We start from the raw sequence: 18910 nt of genomic DNA, 5'->3' as shown, positions 1-18910 counted from the left end.
TAGGTGTTTACAGTTGAGTCCCAGAGAAGATGGAATCAACCTAGCTGCTGTAATTAATTCAATGAAACAGCAGCCTTCGAAGCCAGTTCCTGTACATCCCTGGCTTCGGTCAGGGAGACCGTGGAATACTCTCACAAATGACAACAACAATAACAACTGCAATAGTACTAACAACAGGAGAGGGCCGGGCGCGGTGGCTCCCGCCTGTAATCCCAACACTGAGGGAGGCTGCGGCTGGAGGATCACTTAAGGCCAGGAATTTGAGACCAGCCTGGGTAATATAGTGAGACCCGATTTCTTTTCTTTTTTTTTTTCTTTTTTTTGAGATGGAGTCTCGCTCTGTCACCCAGGCTGCAGTGCAGTGGCATGATCTCAGCTCACTGCAAGCTCCGCCTCCCAGGTTCACGCCATTCTCCTGCCTCAGCCTCCCGAGTAGCTGGGACTACAGGTGCCCGCCACCACGCCCGGCTAATTTTCATATTTTTAGTAGAGATGGGGTTTCACCGTGTTAGCCAGGATGGTCTCGATCTCCTCACCTCGTGATCCACCTGTCTCGGCCTCCCAAAGTGCTGGGATTACCTACGTGAGCCACCGCGCCCGGCCAGTGAGACCCCATTTCTACAAAAAAAGTAACAAATAGCTAGGCATGGTGGTGTGCACCTTTAGTCCCAGCTACTCAGGAGGCTGAGGCTGGAGGATTGCTTGAGCCCAGTAGGTCGAGGCTGCAGTGAGCCGTGGTCATGCCACTGCACTCCAGCCTGGGCAACAGAGCATGACCCTGCTTCTTTTTTGTTGTTTTTCTTTTTAAATTTTTTCCTTTTTTCTTTTTTTTTTTTTTTGAGATGGAGTGCAGAGGCGGGATCTCTGCTCACTGCAACCTCCGCCTCCTGGGTTCAAGCAATTCTCCTGCCTCAGCCTCCTGAGTAGCTGGGACTACAGGTGTGCGCCACCACACCCAGCTAACTTTCATATTTTTAGTAGAGACAGGGTTTCACCCTCTTGGCCAGGCTGGTCTCGAACTCTTGACCTCAAATGATCTGCCTACCTCGGCCTCCCAAAGTCCTGGGATTACAGGCGTGAGCCACTGCACCCAGCCTTCCACATCTTTTGTGGGGAAGACAATTCAAACCATAACAGGTGTGAGCCACCACACCCAGCTACATCTAAAATTTTTAAATGAATAATCTTTTAAAAATTGGAAAAAAAAAACAAAAAAACATGATTCTGGAAGTACATTGAAGGAAGCCGGTCAAAGAATCTATACTTCAGGGTCTGTTTGTTTGTTTTGAGACAGGGTCTCACTCTGTCACCCAGGCTGGAGTGTGGTGGTGCGATCACAGCTCACTGCAGCCTCAATCTTCAGGGCTCAAGTGCTCCTCTCGCCTCAGGCTCCCAAGTAGCTGGGACCACAGGCCCACACCACCAGCTAATTTTTAAATTTTTTTGTAGAGATCTGGATCTCCCTATGTTTGCCCATGCTGGTCTCGAACTCCTGGGTTCAGGGATTCCTCCCCACCTCCCCCAAGCCTCCCAAAGTCTTGGGATTACAGAGAGTGAGCCACGGAGCCGGCCCAGGTATCTATATATCATTTAATCTCCTCAACAATCTATGAGCTGGGTAGCATTATCCCCATTTCTCAGAGAGAGAAACTGAGGCACAGACAGGTAAAGGTCCTGGCTGAGGGTCCCACCACTGGGGTCCCTCCATTCCGTGTCTCCGCTTAGGGCTCAGGAGCCTGAGATCCTGCTGCACTCTTCCAGAGACCGAGGAGCAAGAATGGAACAATCCGGATGGAGACAGACCATCCCATCCCTGGGGGCATAGCCCTCCCAGCTGGCCTCGCCTCCCTACCCTACAAGCTTGACCAATGGAAGAGCCAGAGACTGGGAGCGGTGGCTCAGACCTGTAATCTCAGCATTTTGCAGGCCAAGTCGGGCGTGAGGTCAGGAGTTTGAGACCAGCCTGGCCAACATGGTGAAACCCCATCTCTACTAAAAATACAAAAACTAGTGGGTGTGGTAGCCGGTGCTTGTAGTCCCAGCTACTCTGGAGAATCGCTTGAACCCAGGACGTGGAGGCTGCAGTAAGGCGAGATGGCGCCACTGCACTCCAGCCTGGGCGATGGCGTGAGACTGTCTCAAAAGAAAGAAAAAGAAAAGCCAGAGCTTTTCCAGGCCGCCGCTAGGCAGACCCTTGCCCCACCTGGTCCTTCCCCACCTGGAGCCCCCTTGGGTTTTGACTCCCCATGTTCTCCCACACCCCAGTCCCTCAAGAGCCCCTCGCCCTCTGTCACTCTTCCCAGGTGCCCTCCCCTCTTGGGCTCCATCTCAGGGATCCCCACTCCATCACCCCCTACCCCCTCGGGGCTCCTGCCTCTTCGCCTCCATTCTCCCCTCCGCCAACCCCTTCGGGACTCCTACCTGTCTACCCCCCTCCCGGGGTTTCCCTGTTGGTTCAGGGCTGTGGGGGATTCCCCTTCCCCTTCTTGGGCTCCCCTCTCCCCACTTCAGTTCTCCCCTCCTCCTAGCCCCAGGTGGGATCCTCTCCCCTCCCCCCTTCTCCCTCTGGGACTTCCCCCTCCCTCTCTCTCTCCTTGCCCCGTCGGGGCTCCCCCGATCCCCGTGACTCCTAGGGAGCCGCTGGGGTTTTCCTCATGCGCCCACGTGAGGCTCCGTGGAAAGGTCGCGGCCTGTGGGCAGGACCACCCCACCCCCTCCCCACTCCCCCCTAGTTCCCAGGCTTGAGGCTGCAGGGCAGAGGGAAACGGAGGTCATCCCCGCGCCTGGCCAGGGCAGGCCCACCCTGCAGACCCGGGGCGGGAAGACTGAGTCCGGGCACGGAAGGGCTGGGCCACGCTCCCAGCCCGGGGCAGGGGGAGTCACCACCGTGCCTGCAACTTTGGGAGAAGTAGGAGGTGGCTGGCCAGGGCTCGCAGTTTCGGTTTAGAGGCAAAACGCAGCACTGTGCCAAGCCCAGCTGGCCCAGAGGCCGACTTCCTGGGGTATTTTTCTGCTTGTTGATTTTAGTTTGCGGAAATAAAAAAAAAAGTTTTTTTCTTTAGTGCAAAAGAGAGGCCTATCCTGGGATGGAGAAGGCTGTGGTGGGTGGGGGGCACTCCCTGGGGAATCCTCCAAAAGAGCTCTTCCTTGCAAGCCCTGAGCTCACCTCGCTGTGTGGTCCGAGGTGCCCCCTTGACCGCTGGGGACCTTGAGCTGCGGTGGCGGCCTAGGCGGTCAGGGGCTGCAGCCAGCACCCCCTCCCGCCGAAATGCCTCCATATGTGCCCAGAGCTTGGGGTTGGCTCCTGCACAGCCAGTAACAGTGGTGGCACGGCGGCCAGGTTTCGTAATGAACCGGTCTCTTAATTGCTACAGGGTAGGAGGAGAAGAAAAAAAAAAAAAAAAAAAAAAGAGGCATAGATTTGTTGGAGTCGGTGGCGGCGCCTGCTGCAGAGAGAAGAGGTACTGTTTTTGCACGGGAGCCTGGAGCTGCTAACAGGGGCTTAAGTAACACTTCCTGGTGAGGGTGGTTGTGGTGGAGGGTGAAGCGTGTCCCCGGGGAGGGGGCAGGGGTCCTAGTTGTTCTCAGAAGCCGGAAACATACAAGCAACCAGAGGCGTTAGAAATTTATTACAAGGCCATCATAGTGGAAATAAAAATATAGATATCTATGCTTCCCATCTCGCTCTCAGTGGTTCCAATAACAAGTGCAAGTAACAAAATAGATTGTCTCTATAATTCGCAAACTGGGAGTTCATGGGTACAGAGCAACTTCAGCCCCAGCTCCCAAGTCCCAAAGTGTGGTCTTGTCCAGGGTGCCGACAAGGACCAACCAAGTTCAACCAAGTCTCTCGTCTGCAGACGCCAGCTCCAGTCTCAAGGAGGGTGAGGGTTGCAGTCAGTCTCACTCCACCCCCGAGTGGACAGTCTGGACCCTCCGTGATGGGGAAGGCGGCGGCGTGCCCCGCCACTCCGGCTTCTGCTCCATCCCAAGGCCTGAGCTTCGGGGTCCTGTCTCCTGCTGGCCTGGGTCCCCCCTTCTCCTCCATCGGATCGGCGGCGGCCAGCTCCTGGATCTCCGCCCTGGGGGCCGCCGCTCACTCCCCTTCTCCTCCTCCTCCTCCTCCTCCTCCTCCTCCTCCTCCTCTTCAGTCTCCAACGACTCTGCCCCCGATGGTCTCTGGGTTGGGTTGCTTTGGGGGGGTTGTGCTGGGGGGGAGGGGGGTTCAAATATTTATTGTATTTTTTGTTTTTGGCAGTAACTCAACAGATTCTGCTGCTAGGAAGGGCCTCAGCGTTCCTGAAGAGAGATGTAGGGGACCCACTGGTTGTTGCCCCGGCTTTCTTCGCAGTAGCTGGCTACCTCCACCAAGCCGTGGCTCTTCCAGGCGTCGGTGTGAGGGTTCTGGAGGAGGGAAAAGAAGGGGTTTAGTGGAGCCTCCCTCTCCTGGGGCCCCTGTGTGGGGAAAACAGGCTCAAAATAGCTCCCTGGGTGAGGAGGCCCCAGCCCGGCTGCCCACGGGACATGCCAAACGTGGCTGAGCGCTGAGCTGTGCAGGACCAGTCAGCCCGACTTTGTTGACAAACACCGGCCCAGGTGCCCGGGCGTGGCGGGGCAGGGCAGGGCAGAGGCCCGACTCACCGTGACCAGGAGACAATGCAGGTCTCGGGCCTCGGAGGTGCCCTGGGTCTCGGCCGGCTCTCCCAGGAGCTGCGCCAGGCGCTGCATGCCCGACACCCGCACGATGTTGATGTCGTTGTCACAGCAGAAAGACTGGATGAGCGTGAAGTGGATTTGCAGGGCGATGTCATCCTCCTCCTCTTCGTCAATGGCCAAGAGGCAGAGGACCACGCTGTCTGGGTCCCTGAGGGGGCCAAAGGGTAGGGATGGGTCAGCCGGGGACAGGGGAGAGGCCACCGTGCAGGGGGAGTTTGCAAACAAGGAGCGTGCAAGAGCAAAAGAGAAATTGCAAGGGTGCAGGGGATTGCCTCTGCAAGCTGGTGACGGTGGGGGGAGGGGAGGGCACACGGTTCAAAGTATGGGGTGGGGGGAGACAGGCCCACAGCGGGAGGGGCGTTTGCAGACGATACATCAGGATACGGCAGCCCCCGATCCACAAAACGGCAGAGAAGCTCTGCATCCACAGCTGGGGGCACTTGGGGAAGTCCCAGCTCCATGCAAGACAAGCGTGTGGAAAGCGTCCAGAGCGGAGGGGAGGTCCCGTCCCACCCGCGCCCAGCCCGGGAAGGGGGTCTGACTCACACATTCATCAACTTGGCCGACTCGTACACCCCCACTGTGAGGCGATCCTGGCGCTGAGCGGCCACCAAAAGCTCCTCCACCGCGGCGGTCACCGTCTGCATCCTGAGACCAGGAGAGAGGGATCAGTGACGGGCGGACCACCGGGTGCTACGTTCCGCTCCCGGCCGGGCCCAACCCGACCCATCCCGTCCCGGCCGACCTCAGGCGGCGGCAGCCCCGGCTACTTACTTCTGCGCCGCGTTGTCGCACGCCACGAGCTCTTCCAGCGTCATGTTGCAATTATAATCCACAGTGGACGCGGCTCCACGGCAGTCCCAAGGGAGAAATTGCAAAATCCGAGCCAGAAAGCCCAAAATCTTCCCACAGAGCTAGAGCGCTCGTCCAAGACCTTCGGGAAGCAACGAAATCCTTCCAGAAAAGGCGGAAAAAAATATTGCAAAGTCCTTGGCGAGGATAATCCAGGAAGTTGCAGAAACCAACGGTAGTCCGACGCTTCGGCGATCTGAGCCGGGAGCCTCCGGCACCGACTTTTATAGACTTGAACACTGGGGCGTGGCCGCAGTGGAGTCATTCGCCCCTCCTATTGGTGGAAAGACAAGAGCGAGTGCAGCCAGCTCTGCGGTTGGCCGACGGAGGGGAGGGGGAGGAGCGCCATGCGGGGGCGCCCCACGTGGGGGCGAGAACCGGGAGGAGGGCGCGCGGGGGCCGGGTAGGTGACCGCGAATGCCAGAAAAGAAAAAAAAAGCAGAAGTTTTTTTCTCCTGATTTCCCGGCAGCCGAGCCGCGGTTCGGGGCGCGCGCGGGATTTCCAGCGCGCGAGGCGGCCCGGGCTTTCGGGGGGGCCTGGAATCCCCTCCCGATCCGCGGAGAGTCCCGGACCGCGCCTTTCCCAAGTTCTGCTGGGGGTGGAGGGGCTGCACCGGGAAGGGGCCCCGTTTGCAGCGTGATCTCGCCCAGGTGGTGGTGAGGGCCGGAGTCTCTCCTGGCTGCGACGACCCCAGCCCCTGGGTGATTTCGCTTCTCCCGGCCTCTCTGTTCCCGTCTGAGTAATGGGTCTGCAGCGCCGGCCTAGCTGGTTTGCAGAGCATGACATAAAATACGGCTGACAGTAAGCGCCCAATACACATCAGCTGTTACCTGGTGGTCGCGGGAGGCCTCCTCGAGGGCCCCGAAAGTGGGAGGTTGCAAAGCCCGGGGCGCTCTGGAGAAGAAAGCGGGCGCCCCCTCGCCGACCCCGCGAGTTTCAGGGTGGGGTGCGCGTGGGAGGTGCAGGTGGCGCGGCCCCGCCCCCGCCGGCTGCCTGGCGTTCCAGCCTTTGCCAGTGCGGAGGCCTCCAGGCCCGGGAGAAAGCCATTGTTGAGGGGAATGGTGCAGGCTCCGGCTGCACGCCGCCACCCAGGGCCCACGTGCAAGGACGACGGCCACTTTTATTTCTCACTCCGGGGTGGGCGCTGACCTGCATTGAGTGCGTGGTGCGGACCTGGCACCCCCCACCCCTTCGGATTCATGGATGATTTAATCCAAGACCTGGGAAGCAGGGGGGATGCTTATGTGCATTATGCAAAAGGGGAAACTGAGGCTTGGTGAGGCCACAGGCTAGTTCGTGTTGGAGCCACGCGTGTGCGCCAGGCACGGCCGCCTGCAGGACTCCGCCGCCCCGGGAAGGCTGTTCAGGAGCGAGGCTGGCAGGCCCCGCATGACAACGTCTCCCACGGTCGACTGGGGGCTCCCGGGTGACTCACATCTGAGTCCCCTCCCCCGCCAGCCTGGGGTCTGGCCTCCGCCCGGCGGCTCGGTTTCCCCGGTTGCCCGGCTCCCCGACCCGCGGGTCCGGCTGACGCATCCCGCCTCCTCCGCGCCGCCCACAGCTAGGGCACGAAATGTCCCCGGGCTGCGAGGCGCGGTGGCGCCATCTGGTGGCCGCGCCGAGTTTCTGCGCCCTCAGCGCCGGAAGAGAGGGACGGACGGGCGGGGCACTGGGCTGGCGGCGGGAGATAAGGGGACTGTGGCAGTTGAAACGTTTTATATAACTTTATGCAATGTTTTACGCATGCAACATACATATTTATATTTTATAATTTCAATTTAAAAATTAAATCGGCCGGGCGCGGTGGCTCACGCCTGTAATCCCAGCACTTTGGGAGTCTGAGGCGGGCGGATCAACTGAGGTCAGGGGTTCGAGACCAGCCTGACCAACATGGCCAACATGAACGGAAGATAAGGAAGATCACGGAGGTGGGTGGGATAAGTGCAAAGTGAGATTCTGTCTTTATTTACAATTTTGATATTTTGTTCCTCATGGATACTTGGGCATTGATTTTGATTTTTAAAAAGTATTGCAGGCTGGGTAATCCCAGCACATTAGGAGGCTGAGGCGGGCAGATCATGAGGTCAGGAGTTCGAGACCAGCCTGACCAACATGGTGAAACCCCATCTCTACTAAAAACACAAAAATTACCTGGGCGTGGTGGCACGTGCCTGTAATCCCAGCTACTCAGGAGGCTGAGGCAGGAGTATCACTTGAACCCAGGAGGTGGAGGTTGCAGTGAGCCGAGATCATGCCACTGCGCATGGCATGGTGACAGAGAGAGACTCCATCCCCCCCAAAACAAACAAACAAACAAAAGGGCCGGGCACGGTAGCTCACTCCTGTAATCCCAGCACTTTGGGAGGCCGAAGTGGGAGGATCACCTGAGGCCAGGAGTTCAAGACCAGCCTGACCAACGTGGAGAAACCCCATCTCTACTAAAAATACAAAATCAGTCGGGCGTGGTGGCTCATGCCTATAATCCCAGCCACTCTGGGTGCTGAGGCAGGAGAATTGCTTGCACTTGGGAGGCAGAGGTTGCAGTAAGCCAAGATTGCAGTGAGCCGAGATCGCGCCACTGCCCTCCAGCCTGAGTGACAGCGTGAGACTCTGTCTTAAAAGAAAGAAAGAAAGAAAGAAAGAAAGAAAAAGAAAGAGAAAAAAAGAAAGAATAGGGTGTGTTGTGTGCACCCAGCTACTCCAGAGGCTGTAATCCCAGCTACTCCGGAGGCTGAGGCAGGAGGATCACTTGAGCCCAGGAGTTCCTGGCTGCAGTGAGCCGGGATTGCACAATTGCATTCCAGCCCGGGCAACAGAGTGAGACCCCATCTCAAATAAATAAATAAAATAAGGGCTGGGCATGGTGGCTCATGCCTGTAATCCCAGCACTTTGGGAGGCTGAGGCAGGTGGATCATCTGGGGTCAGGAGTTCAAGACCAACCTGGCCAACATGGTGAAACCCCGTCTCTACAAAAAATACAAAAATTACCTGGGCATGGTGGCACACGCCTATAATCCCAGCTACTCGGGCGGCTGAGGCAGGAGAATCGCTTGAACCCGGAAGGTGGAGGTTGCAGTGAGCCGAGATTGCGCCACTGCATTCCAACCTGGGAGACAGAGCGAGACTCTGTGTCAAAAATAAAGTAAATAAAATAAAATAAAATAAGATAAAATAAGGTGAGCAAAGCAGGGCCTCAGAGAATATGTGTCCAAGTCCTTCCATGTGTCCCCTGTGCCAGCCATAACAACCTCCCCTGCGAGAGGCCCGGGCTTTGTCAGCTGTTTCCTCTGTCTGGGATGCTTGTCTTCCCCTGGTCTTCAGCAGGAAAACTCTACTCCTCTGTCAAAACTGACTTGGCCTTGTTTTCTCCCAGACCGACTGCCTGGACCCCCATGGTCCTCCACCCTCCAGCCTTCTCTTTCTAGACCCCAAGCCCTCCTGTGTCTCCTTTTTCCAGCCCTGGTTCCAGGCATCTTAGAATATCAAGTATCTTGGAATATCTTCAAGAGACTCTGAGCTCTATGCCTTTGAGCTCAAAAAATGAGCTCCAGCCGGGCCAGGTATGGTGGCTCACGCCTGTAATCCCAGCACTTTGGGAGGCCGAGGCGGGCAGATCACCCGAGGTCAGGAGTTCAAGACCAGCCTGGCCAACATGGTGAAACTCCATCTCTACTAAAAATATAAAAATTAGCCGGGCATGGTGGTGCATGCCTGTAGTCCCAGCTACTCAGGAGGCTGAGGCAGGAGAATCGCTTGAACTCAGGAGGCAGAGGTTGCAGTGAGCCGAGATCGTGCCATGGCACTCCAGCCTGGGCAACAAGAGTGAGACTCTGTCTCAAAAAAAAAAAGAAAATGAGCTCCAGCCTCAGTTTCTTTCTCTGTAAGATGGGAACAGTCACACAAAGGCTTCATCATAAGCATTGAAGAAGGAAATTCCCAGAATCAGGTAAGCACTCAGGAAATGTGCGCTATTATCTTTGGGCTGGGCGCCAAAGCTTACCTCTGTAATCCCAGCATTTTCGGAGGCCGAGGCAGGAGGATTGCTTGAGCCCAGGAGTTTGAGACCAGCCTGGGCAACATAGTGAGACCCTCTATCTACAAAAATTTTAAAAATTAGCCGACCGTGGTGGTGCACACCTGTAGTCCCAGCTACATGAGAGGCTGAGGTGGGAGGATCACTTGAGCATGGGAGTTTGAGGCTGCAGTGAGCTATGATCGTGTCGCTGCACTCCAGCCTGGGCAACAGAGGGAGACCCTGTGTCTAAAAATAAAATAAAGTAAAAGATGAGATCAAATCAATAACAGTGTCACCGAGGCCATCTTGGAGCCTGAGGTGAGAGGAATAATCAGTATGAGTAATCCTGTCATAATTTTTTTTTTTTTTTTTTTTTTTTTTTTTTTTTTTTTTTTTTTTTAGACAGAATCTCGCTCTGTCACCCAGGCTGGAGTGCAAAAAAAAGCCGTCTCAAAAAAAAAAAGTAAATAAAAATAAAAAATAAATTTAAAAAACGTATTGCAGGCTGGGCACAGTGTGGGGGGGCTTGGGCTTTGAAGTGATTAGGGTTAGATGAGCTCATGAGAGTGGGGTCTTCTAATGAGATTAGTTTCTTTCTCTTTTTCTTTTTTGAGACAAGGTCTCCCTGTATTGCCCAGGCTGCAGTGCAGTGGTGTGATCATGACTCACTGCAGCCTCTATCTCTAAGGGTAGACTCATACCTGTAATCTCAGCACCTTGTGGGGCCAAGTGGGGAGGATCGCTTGAGCTCAGGAGTTTGAGACCAGCCTGGGCAACCTGGCAAGACTCCCATCGCTACAAATAATTTTTTTTTTTGAGACGGAGTCTCGCTCTGTCGCCCAGGCTGGAGTGCAGTAGTGCGATTTCGGCTCACTGCAAGCTCCGCCTCCTGGGTTCACGCCATTCTCCTGCCTCAGCCTCCCGAGTAGCTGGGACTACAGGCACCCACCACGTTGCCCGGCTAATTGTTTGTATTTTTAGTAGAGATGGGGTTTCACCGTGTTAGCCAGGATGGTCTCGATCTCCTGGCCTTTTTTTTTGAGACGGAGTCTCTCTCTGTCTCCCAGGCTGGAGTGCAGTGGCGCAGTCTCAGCTCACTGCAACCTCTGCCTCCCGGGTTCAAGTGAGTCTTCTGCCTCAGCCTCCCGAGTAGCTGGGATTACAGGTGCCCGCCACCGCGCCCAGCTAATTTTTAGTAGAGATGGGGTTTCACATCTTGGCCAGGCTGGTCTCGAACTCCTGACCTCTTGATCCACCCGCCTGGAGTTCCCAAAGTGCTGGGATTACAGGTGTGAGCTACCGCGCACAGCCACAAATAATTTTTTAAAAATTAGCCAGGTGTGATGGGCACACCTGTAGTCCCAGCTACTCGGGAGGCTAAAGCAGGAGGATCACTTGAGCCCAGGAGTTTGAGGCTGCAGTGAGCTATGATAGCACCACTGCACTCCAACCTGGGCAACAAAACAAGGCCCTATCTCAAAAAGAAAAAAAAAGGGGGGGCGGGCTGGGTGCAGTGGCTCATGCATGTAATCCCAGCATTTTGGGAGGCCAAGGAGGGCAGATCACTTGAGGTCAGGAGTTCGAGACTAGCCTGGACAACATGGCGAAACCCCGTCTCTACTAAAAATACAAAAAGTTGGCCAGGCGTGGTGGTGCATGCCTGTAATCCCAGCTACTCAGGAGGCTGAGTCAGGAGACTCACTTAAGCCTGGGAGATGGAGATTGCAGTGAGCCGAGATCATGCCACTGCACCCCACCTGGACGACAGAGCAGGACTCTGTCTCAAAAAAAAAAAAAAACGGTAAAAAGTCAGGTTCAAGGAGCTCTGGGGGCAGAGGTCCCAGGCAGCAGGCACAGTGTGTGAAAAGGCCCTGACGCAGGACCTCACCTGGTGCATTTGAGGAATCCCAAGGAGGCCCTGGGGGTGGAACAGAGCGAGCAGGAGGGAGAGCCGGGAAGATGAGCTCACAGAGACGGGCTTTGCGGGCTGCGGGGAGGGGTCTGCGTGTCACTCCGGATGTAGCCGGGAAGTGATTGGCAGCGGCTGGGCTCTGACATCATGTTTTTCTGCAAAGATGAACAAGACGAGCAAGACATGACTCCTGTCCCCAAGGAGAGGTTTCGGGATGGAGCTGAGTCATCATTTGAACTTGCAGACATTTGTAAGACAGGCCTGGGGTGGGAGGAGGTGGGATCGCCACGCCAGGTGGCAGCGGAGGCTACGGTTAAGGCTGAGGCACATTTGGGAAATTCTGAGGACAGTGGCAGGGGAGGGGCGGGGAAACTGTGCACAGCAAGAGGCTGGCAGGTCTGGGACTGTGCCTCGCAGAGGGAGGGAGAAGGAGAGGCTCTGTCTTAGGTCACGTTTGCCTGGTTCAAATCCCACCTGCGGCGATCATCAGCTATGTGTCCTTGGGTTGGTGGCTTAGACTCCCTGAAACTCCCTCTTTTCATGGGAAAGTCAGGTTGTGGAAAGGTTTACCCAAAACAAGGACCTAGAATGGGCTTGGCATAGAAAGTGCTCCGTACACCTCCCCTGCTGTAGTGACCTCGAAAGCCACTTGAGGCCGGGCGTGGTGGCTCACACCTGTAATCCCAACACTTTGGGAGGCCGAGGCAAATGGATCACTTGAGGTCAGGAGTTCGAGACCAGCCTGGCCCACATGGTGAAACCCCCTCTCTCCTAAAAATGCAAAAATTAGCTGGGTGTGGGGGAAGGCGCCTGTAATCCCAGCTACTCCGGGAGGCTGAGGCACCAGAATCGCTTGAACCCAGGAGGCGGAGCTTGCGGTGAGCCGAGATCGCACCACTGCACTCCAGCCTGGGAGACAGAACGAGACTCTGACTCTGTCTCAAAAACAAACAAACAAACAAACAAACAAAACAGAATGGCATATCCATCAGGCAGGACATTCCTGGGGCCTAAGAGTCACCTCCCAGTGGCTGAAACAAAAGCCAGATCTCTCTCTGGTAGAGGCAAAATTTCTTGCTACACAATGGACAGGAACCATGCGGCTTGCACTGAATATTTTACAGCTTACACACTTGCTCACAGACACTGGAACAGCTGGAACCCCTGGCAGCAGGCATTGCAGACAATGCTAGCATGGTGGGCAGCTTCGGGCCTGGCTCCAGTGATCCCCTAGGGTGGTTAATTTTTTTTTTTAGAGATGGGCTTTGCTCTGTTGCCCAGGCTGGAATGCAGTGACGTCATCATAGCTCACTGCAGCCTTGAACTCCTGACTTAAGGAATCTTCCCATCTCAGCCTCCCAAATAGCTGGGATTGCAGGCACGGGCCACCACACCCAGCTATGCAGGGGTTCTTCCTGTCCACTGCATAAAGAAAGACCATGTGACTGGGTGCAGTGGCTCACGCCTGTAATCCCAGCACTTTGGGAGGCCAAAGTGCTGGGAGGATTCCTTGAGTCCAAGAGTTTCAGACCAGCCTGGGCAACATAGGGAGACCCCCAGTCTAACAAAGTATTTTACTTAAAAAAAAAAAAAATAGAGGCCTGGCACGCTGGTTCACCCCTGTAATCCCAGCACTTTGGGAGGCCGAGGTGGGCAGATCACCTGAGGTCAGGAGTTCGAGGCCAGCCTGGCCAACGTAGAGAAACCCCGTCTCTACTAAAAATACAAAATTAGCCGAGCATGGTGGTGGCAGGCGCCTGTAATCCCAGCTACTCGGGAGGCTGAGGCAGGAGAATCACTTGAACCTGGGAGGCGGAGATTGCAGTGAGCTGAGATTGAGCCACTGCATTCCAGCCTGGGCGACAGGGCGAGACTCTGTCTCAAAAAAAAAAAAAAAAAGAAAGGAAAGGAAACAACGAAAGAGAAACAGACCACAGCATTGTAGTAGAGAAAGAGTTTAATAGACACGAGGCTGGCCACGCCATGTGGGAGATGGAATTCATAAGTCAAATCAACTTGTTCAAACCTCATAGGTTAGAGGTTTTTCTTTATTGCGACGAGTCCCACTCACCAAGGCTGGGGTGCAGTGGCACCACCTCAGCTCACTGCAACCTCTGCGTCCTGGGTTCAAGCAATAAGCAATCTCCGCCTCCTGGGTTCAGGTGATTCTCCCGCCTCAGCCTTCTGAATAGCTGGGATTACAGGCGCACACCACCACGTCCAGCTAATTTTTTTTTTTCTTTTTTGGTAGAGATGGAGTTTCACCATGTTGGCCAGGCTGGTCTCGAACTCCTGACCTCAGGTGATCCGTTCAACTCAGCCTCCCAAAGTGCTGAGATTCCAGGCGTGAGCCACCGCGCCCAGCCTAGGTTAGGGGATTTTCAAGGTCAGTTTTGTGGGAAGGGGCGGGAGTGGCCAGGTAAACAGGTGCTTGCTGCTGGTTGGTTGGGGGCAGAGATGGACTCACAGCAGGTTGCAGGGGTCCTCCTGCGGGCCAAATCGCTTCTCGGTAGAACCTCAGGAGCAGGGTTGTCAGTCCAGGTGGAGCCACGGGTGTCAGACATGCAAAACACGTGGAAAGACATCTCAAAAGGCCAGTCTACAATAATGGTGTTATTTGCAGGAGTAATTGGGGGAAACCACATCTCTTTTTTTTGTTTTTTCAGGCTGAGTATCGCTTTGTCGCCCAGGCTGGAGTGCAGTGGTGCGATCTTGGCTCACTGCAACCTCTGCCTCCCAGGTTCAAGCGATTCTCCTGCCTCAGCCTCCCAAGTATTTGGGACTGCAGGCATGGGCTACCAAGCCTGGCTAATTTTTGTATTTTTAGTACAGATGGGGTTGCACCATGTTGGCCAGGCTGGTCTTGAACTCCTGGCCTCAAGTGATCCACCCGCCTCGGCCTCCCAAAGTGCTGGGATTACAGGCGTGATCCACCATGCCGGGCCCGAAAACTGCATATCTTATAACCTCCAGAATAATGTTTGCACCTTAGCAGATCTCAGGCTCCCCTCCTCCCCTCAACCTGAAGGCCTCGGGTTAGCTTGACAAAAGCTGTTGCGTTTTGTGCAAGGTCTGCTATCACTTAAACTGTAGCCTAAATGTCTTCCAAAGTTAGCTTGGCCCAATAGCCCAGGAATAATTAAGGCAAGATGGGGGTTGGTTAGTTTAGCCTACTGTTATAATTTTCTCGGCCGGACGCGGTGGCTCACGCCTGTAATCCCAGCACTTTGGGAGGCCAAGGCGGGCGGATCACGAGATCATGAGATCAAGACCATCCTGGCCAACATGGTGAAACCCCATCTCTACTAAAAATACAAAAATTAGCTGGGCATGGTGGCGCGTGCCTGCAGTCCCAGCTATTCGGAAGGCTGAGGCAGGAGAATCGCTTGAACCTGGGAGGCAGAGGTTGCAGTGAGCCAAGATTGCACCACTGCACTCCAGCCTGGGCGACAGAGCGAGACTCCATCTCAAAAAAAAAAAAAAAAATTTCACTGATAGAACTTTTGCAAAGGCGGTTTCAGCTAATTTTATTTTTTGTAGATATGGGGCCCTGCTCTGTTGCCCAGGCTGGTCTTGAACTCCTGGCCTCAAGCGATCCTTCCTCCTTGGCCTCCCAAATGGCTGGGATCACAGGGTGAGCAGCTACTGCACCCAGCTCTATGATGCTTAATTTTTTTTTTTTTTTTTTTTTTTGTGACAGAATCTCAGTCTGTCACCCCGGCTGGAGTGCAGTGGCGCAATCTTGGCTCACTGCAACCTCCATCCACCTCATGGGTTCAGGTGATTCCTATATCTCAACCTCCCCAGTAGCTGGGACTACAGGCACCTACCACCACGCCTGGCTAATTTATGTATTTTTAGTAGAGACGGGGTTTTGCTGTGTTGGCCAGGCTGGTCTTGAACTCCTGACCTCAAGTGATCCACCAGCCTTGGCCTCCCAAAGTGCTGGGATTACAGGCGTGAGCCACCGCGCCCGGCCCGGTGGTTAATTTTATATGCCATCATGGCTGGGCTGTGGGCACTTACATATTTGGTCAAACATTACTCTGTGCGTGCCGGTGAGGGGGTTATTAGATGAGATGAGCCTCTGACCCTTTGCATCAGTAGACTCACTGAGTCACTCAAACCCACTACCCTCCCTAGCACGAGTGGGCCTTGCGGAATTCACTGAAGGCCTGGATGGAATGCAGAGGCTGCCGCTCCCCTGGGGAGCAGAGAATTTCTCCCACCTGAAGACCTTCAGACTGGAATATCGGCTTTTTTCTGTCTTCAGACTCGAACAGAAAGATCAGCTCTCGGCCGGGCATGGTGGCTCACGCCTGTAATCCCAGCATTTTGGGAGGCAGGAGACTTGAGGTCAGGGGTTTGAGACCAGCCTTTCCAACATGGTGAAACCCTGTCTCTACTAAAAATACAAAAATTAGCCGGGCGTGATGGTGCATGCCTGTAATCCCAGCTACTCGGGAGGCTAAGGTGGGAGGATCATTTGAGCCCAGGAGGCAGAGGTTGCAGTGAGCCGAGATCATGCCACTGCTCTCCAGCCTGGGCAACAGAGCGAAGCTCCATCTCAAAAAAAAATAAAAAAGAACATCGGCTCTCTTGGGTCTCCAGCTTGCAGACTTCAGATGTTGTGACTTGTCAGCCCCCGTGCATCAATACCTTATAATAAATCTCTTGGCCGAGCGCGGTGGCTCACGCCTGTAATCCCAGCACTTTGGGAGGCTAAGGCGGGCGGATCACCTGAAGTCAGGAGTTCAAGACCAGCCTGATTAACATGGAGAAACCCCCATCTCTACTAAAAATACAAAATTAGCCACATGTGGTGGCGCATGCCTATAATCCCAGCTACTCGGGAGGCTGAGGCAGGAGAATTGCTTGAACCCGGGAGGCGGAGAAGATTGTGGTGAGCCGAGATTGTGTCATTGCACTCCAGCCTGGGCAACAAGAGCGAAACTCTGTCTCAAAAAAAAAAAAAAAAAATCTCTTTTTCTCTCTCCCCTCCTACTGGTTCTGTTTCTCTGGTGAACCCTGACTAATTAACCCCCAGCCCCTCCTGATGAACGGAGGCAGGCCCTGGACAGCAGTGGGCCAGGATTTGAGGCTCTTGGTCCAACAGTCTGCAAGGAACAGAATCCTTCTGACCATGTGTGAGTGAGTCTAGAAGTGGACTCTGTCCCAGAGACATCTTGGTTGCCACCTTTCAGAGCCCTGAGCCAGACGATGCCAAAGTTAAGCCACATCTGGATTCCTGACCCACAGAAACTGTGAGATAAGAAAAGTGAATATAAGCTGGGCACGGTGGCTCATGCCGGTAATTTCAGCACTCTGGGAGGCCAAGGCAGGCAGATCACTTGAGCCAAGGAGTTTGAGACCAGCCTGGGCAACATAGCGAGACCCTCTCTCGCCCTTTTCTAAGAGGCGCACCTCTGTCCCTACTTCACACATGCCCCAGCATTTACCCCACTTTCTTTCTTCCCCATGCTCCCCATCCTCTAGCATGCCATACAATTCACTTATTTATTTATTTATTTATTTATTTTTGAGACAGAGTCTCACTCCATCACCCAGGCTGGAGTGCAGTGGCACAATCTCGGCTCACTGCAACCTCCGCCTCCCAAGTTCAAGCGATTCTCTTGCCTCAGACTCCTGAGTAGCTGGAATTACAAGCGTGCTCCCTCATGCCCGGCTAATTTTGTATTTTTAATAGCGACGGGGTTTCACCATGTTGGCTGGGCTGGTCTCAAGCTCTTGGCCTCAGGTGATCTGCCCCCCTCGGCCTCCCAAAGTGTTGGGATTACAGACATGAGCCACCACGCCCAGCCCTATTTATTTATTTTTGAGACAGGGTCTTACTCTTGTCACCCAGGCTGGAGTGCAGTGACTCAGTCTCTGCTCACTGCAGCCTCCACCTTCTGGGCTCAAGTGATCCTTCCACCTGAGCCTCCCAAGTAGCTGGGACTGTAGGCATGAGTCACCACGCCTGGCTAATTTTTGTATATTTTGTAAAGATGGGGTTTCACTACATTGCCCAGGCTGGTCTTGAACTCCTGGCCTCAAACAATCCTTCTGCCTCAGCCTCTCTAAATGCTGGGATAGCAGGTGTGAGCCATTGCACCCCGCCTAATTCACTTATTTATAATGTGTACTCGCTTCCCCTCTATCCCCCCAGTGCCTGCCACAAAGTAGAAGGCCGCAAATATGTGTTGATTTCACTGCTCCATTCACTCAATTAACAGGCAGCTGCCAGCCACGGCCCCAGAGCTCTGCTCGCCTCCCGGATTTCTGTTGGGGTCACAAGGTTCCAACTCCAGGGTCCTGAATTCTGATCTTAGATACCAGGTTTGGCCTTCAAGTTCTGGAATCTATGTTCCAGAATCCGGCTTCCCAAGACCCAGACCCCAGAATCCAGGCTCCAGAATTCAGGCTCCCCGAGATCCAGGCTCCGGAATCCGAGCTCCCTCAGATCCAGGCTCCGGAATCCGGGCTCCCTCAGATCCAGGCTCCGGAATCTGAGCTCTCTCAGAACCAGGCTCCGGAATCCGGGCTCCCTCAGATCCAGGCTCCGGAATCCGAGCTCCCTCAGATCCAGGCTCCGGAATCCGGGCTCCCTCAGATCCAGGCTCCGGAATCTGAGCTCTCTCAGAACCAGGCTCCGGAATCCGGGCTCCTCCAGATCCAGGTTCCGGAATCCGGGCTCCAGGCTCGCATTCTGGGCTGGGAGCCAGCCACAGCCGTTAGGCTGAGATTTTTAAAATCTGGCGCCAAAATCCACTCCCCGGGTGGGAGTGGCGGTGCCGGGTGGAGGTCAGTGGAATGGACGGGTCAGGACTGGGGCCCTCACGGGCTGCATAGTCCCAGGGTCCGGGATTTCTCTCCCGCGGCCCCGCACCCTCTCCCCAAAAGCAGACAGCAGTTGGTCACTAACTTTTGTGTGTGTGTGTGTGTGTGTGTGTGTGTGTGTGTGTGTGTGAGACGGAGTTTCGCTTTTGTAGCCCGGGCTGGAGTGCAATGGCGCGATCTCGGCTCACTGCAACCTCTGCCTCCTGGGTTCAAGCGATTCTCCTGCCTCAGCCTTCCGAGTAGCTGGGATCACAGGCGCCTGCCACCACGCCCGCCTAATTTTTTTTTTTTTTTTTTTTTTTTTTTAAGTGGAGACGAGGGTTTAGCCATCGTGGTCAGGCTGGTCTCGAACTCCTGACCTCAGGTGATCCGCCCGCCTCGGACTCCCAAAGTGCTGTGATTACAGGCGTGAGCCACCGCGCTCGGCCAATTGGTCACTAATTTCTAGCTCCTGGGGGAAAGAGGGTCCCGCGTTCGGGTCCCGCGTTCGAATCCCGCCTCCGCTACGCCCCTGGTGCGGATCCCCCGACCGGTCCCTAACCTTCCCATGCCTCAGTTTCCCATAATGGAAAT

The 18910-nt window shown here is 54.8% G+C and overlaps 1 protein-coding gene across 2 annotated transcripts; it reads right to left on the bottom strand.

The window, feature by feature from the left end:
- Positions 1-3610: 3610 nt before the first annotated feature.
- GADD45B (growth arrest and DNA damage inducible beta) lies at positions 3611-6918 on the bottom strand. Of its 2 annotated transcripts, XM_063719264.1 has the most exons (5): positions 6400-6918; positions 5491-5842; positions 5263-5364; positions 4642-4864; positions 3611-4404 (listed from the first exon to the last, which is right to left on the bottom strand). In XM_063719264.1, exons 2-5 carry the CDS (start codon positions 5532-5534, stop codon positions 4291-4293), a joined length of 483 nt encoding a protein of 160 aa, XP_063575334.1. In that variant the 5' UTR covers positions 5535-5842; positions 6400-6918; the 3' UTR covers positions 3611-4290. The 2 variants fall into 2 exon arrangements, with proteins under 2 accessions (XP_063575334.1, XP_024093110.1); XM_024237342.3 differs by having other exon boundaries at positions 5491-6917.
- Positions 6919-18910: the final 11992 nt, after the last annotated feature.

Source organism: Pongo abelii, chromosome 20, assembly GCF_028885655.2.
Source record: "Pongo abelii isolate AG06213 chromosome 20, NHGRI_mPonAbe1-v2.0_pri, whole genome shotgun sequence".
NCBI lineage: Eukaryota > Metazoa > Chordata > Mammalia > Primates > Hominidae > Pongo > Pongo abelii.
This window is presented reverse-complemented; position numbering and strand designations above follow the sequence as displayed.